Source organism: Puccinia triticina, chromosome 13A (genome assembly GCF_026914185.1).
Source record: "Puccinia triticina chromosome 13A, complete sequence".
In the NCBI taxonomy this organism is placed as follows: Eukaryota; Fungi; Basidiomycota; class Pucciniomycetes; order Pucciniales; family Pucciniaceae; genus Puccinia; species Puccinia triticina.
Window position 1 is genome coordinate 2,872,967 of NC_070570.1, and position 2,105 is coordinate 2,875,071.

Here is a 2,105-nt window from a genome sequence, read left to right on the forward strand (position 1 = left end):
GCATCCGCTCTCCCTAGGGTATGGGAGCTGCGGCGGTTGGCAGCCATAAAGCCGTTCTATGTTGCTTTCAATTGGGGGGAGTCGCTCCTGGTCAACAGCAACATAAAGTAGTCAACCGGGATGAGTCCTTCCCAGTCGACAGGCATATGTATTGAGCAGTTGACCGGGAGAAATCCCTCCCGGTTGACAACTAGACATACCAGTCAACCGGGAGGAATCCCTCCCGGTCAATGACTATACACACCAGTCAACTGGGAGGAATCCCTCCCAGTCAACAGGTATGTCTAGTTGTCAACCGGGAGGCGTCCCTCCCGGTCAACAGCCATATTGAGCAGCCAACCGAGAGGCGTCCCTCCCAGTCGGCAAGGAGAAGTGCCTCCCGGTTGACTGACATATGCAGCAGTCAACCAGTAAGCACGTTTTGAGGGGCGGGTATCCGCCCAGGCACGCGGGTACCCGCTGTCAGATGCGGATGCGGATGCGGATGCCAGGAAATGGCGAAAATTGGCCGCGGTTACCCGGATGCAAAGCGCCCATCTCTACTTGCCATCACACCAGGAAAATAAAATAGTTAGTTGATGAAAAGTGAAATCACACCAGCTCCAGCCAGCTACCCACCATCTATCCAATATCTATCCACCATCTACCCCAATCTCCCAAACATCTCCTCACCTTCCAAAATTTACCAAGGAGGTCCTGTTCAGTTTTTGATGTGCTCAACTGATCCTCAGTTCTGTCTAGCTGATACTCAGCTTTGGTACCCAGCTCATACTCAGCTTTTTTGCTCAGCTCATACTCAGATTTTTCACACAGCTCACTCTCAGAATTGGAATAAAGCCTTTTGACCAATCCTTGCCCAGGTGATGCTCAGCTTTGTACTAGTCCTGGCGCAGCTGATTCTCAGCTTTTTACCAGTCCTTGCTCAGCCTTTTCCTAGTCCTGTCCCAGCTGATGCTCAGCTTTGACCCAGTCCTGGGCCAGGCAATGGAAAAAGATGGGAATCAGCTTGGACAGGACCAGAGCTGAAAGTCAGCTAGGCTAGGGCCAAAACTGATCATCAGCTGAGCCACCGCCAAGGCTGAGCATCAGCTGAGCCACGGCCAAGGCTGAGCATCAGCTGAGCCACGGCCAAGGCTGAGCATCAGCTGAGCCACGGCCAAGGCTGAGCATTAGCTGTGCCAGGGCCAAAGATGATCATCAGGTGGCTGGTGCCAAAGATGAGCATCAGCTGGGCCAGGGCAAAAACTGAGCATCAGCTGGGCCAGGGTAAAAGCTGAGCATCAGCTGGGCCAGGGCCAAAGCTGAGCATCATCTGGTTTTGTCACATTGAGTGCTTTGATCCTGACACCTTTCATGTGAGCAAAGCTGCAACCGATGTGATGCAAGTATTGTGCATTGGGCTGTATTGCATTGATTTGCATTGCATATACACTGCATTGGTATTGCATTGGCCCACCGATGCAATGCAGGCTTTTTGAAAAGTATGACCGATGCAATGCACATCTTTTAGGGCTGGTGCATCCGCTTGTCCAATGCAATGCGCGTTTTATTCCGATGCACGCGCCAATACATTGGCTGGTATCGGTCGTACATGTCTAAATAGGTTTTAAATGGGTGTAACCCTTTCCATTTCTATCTCCGCTAATGGGGATATTGGTGTGGATATCAGTCCTCCATCCTTGGCACCCCCACCCCCCAGGCTGCCACTGACAGAAATGACACGATCTCGCGCATCGGCCTCTCCATGGCCGTCCCGTCCACCATCCCGTCAAAGCAACCAAGTCATCACACCAGTCAAGTCTCATGGAAATTACATTCGGCCAGATAATGACAGTCAACGATTGCTAGCAAAACAAACTCTAGATGATACTACCTAATCTGACAATGACAAGAATGACAAAGATGAAGAGGCCCCAGCCACCCAGTCCAAAACCCCCTCTCAGTCCCACAGACCTCCCAAAAAATCAGTCCCTTCGCACTCATCATCTTAAGTTGTTTACAAACAAACTAAGCAAAAATCAAAAAAAAAAAAACACAGATTGTTGATGTCAACTCCTCCAAGCCCAATGCCAACATCTCCATTATGGACATGACCCAGGACTCGG

At 50.7% G+C, this 2,105-nt stretch overlaps 1 protein-coding gene across 1 annotated transcript; it reads left to right on the forward strand.

Annotated features, from left to right (window-relative positions):
• Positions 1-1,554: 1,554 nt before the first annotated feature.
• PtA15_13A281 (uncharacterized protein) lies at positions 1,555-1,828 on the forward strand (the record flags this gene model as incomplete). The annotated part of the gene is made up of 2 exons (XM_053162463.1): positions 1,555-1,587; positions 1,670-1,828. 2 exons carry the CDS (start codon positions 1,555-1,557, stop codon positions 1,826-1,828), a joined length of 192 nt encoding a protein of 63 aa, XP_053026436.1.
• Between the last annotated feature and the right edge of the window lie 277 nt (positions 1,829-2,105).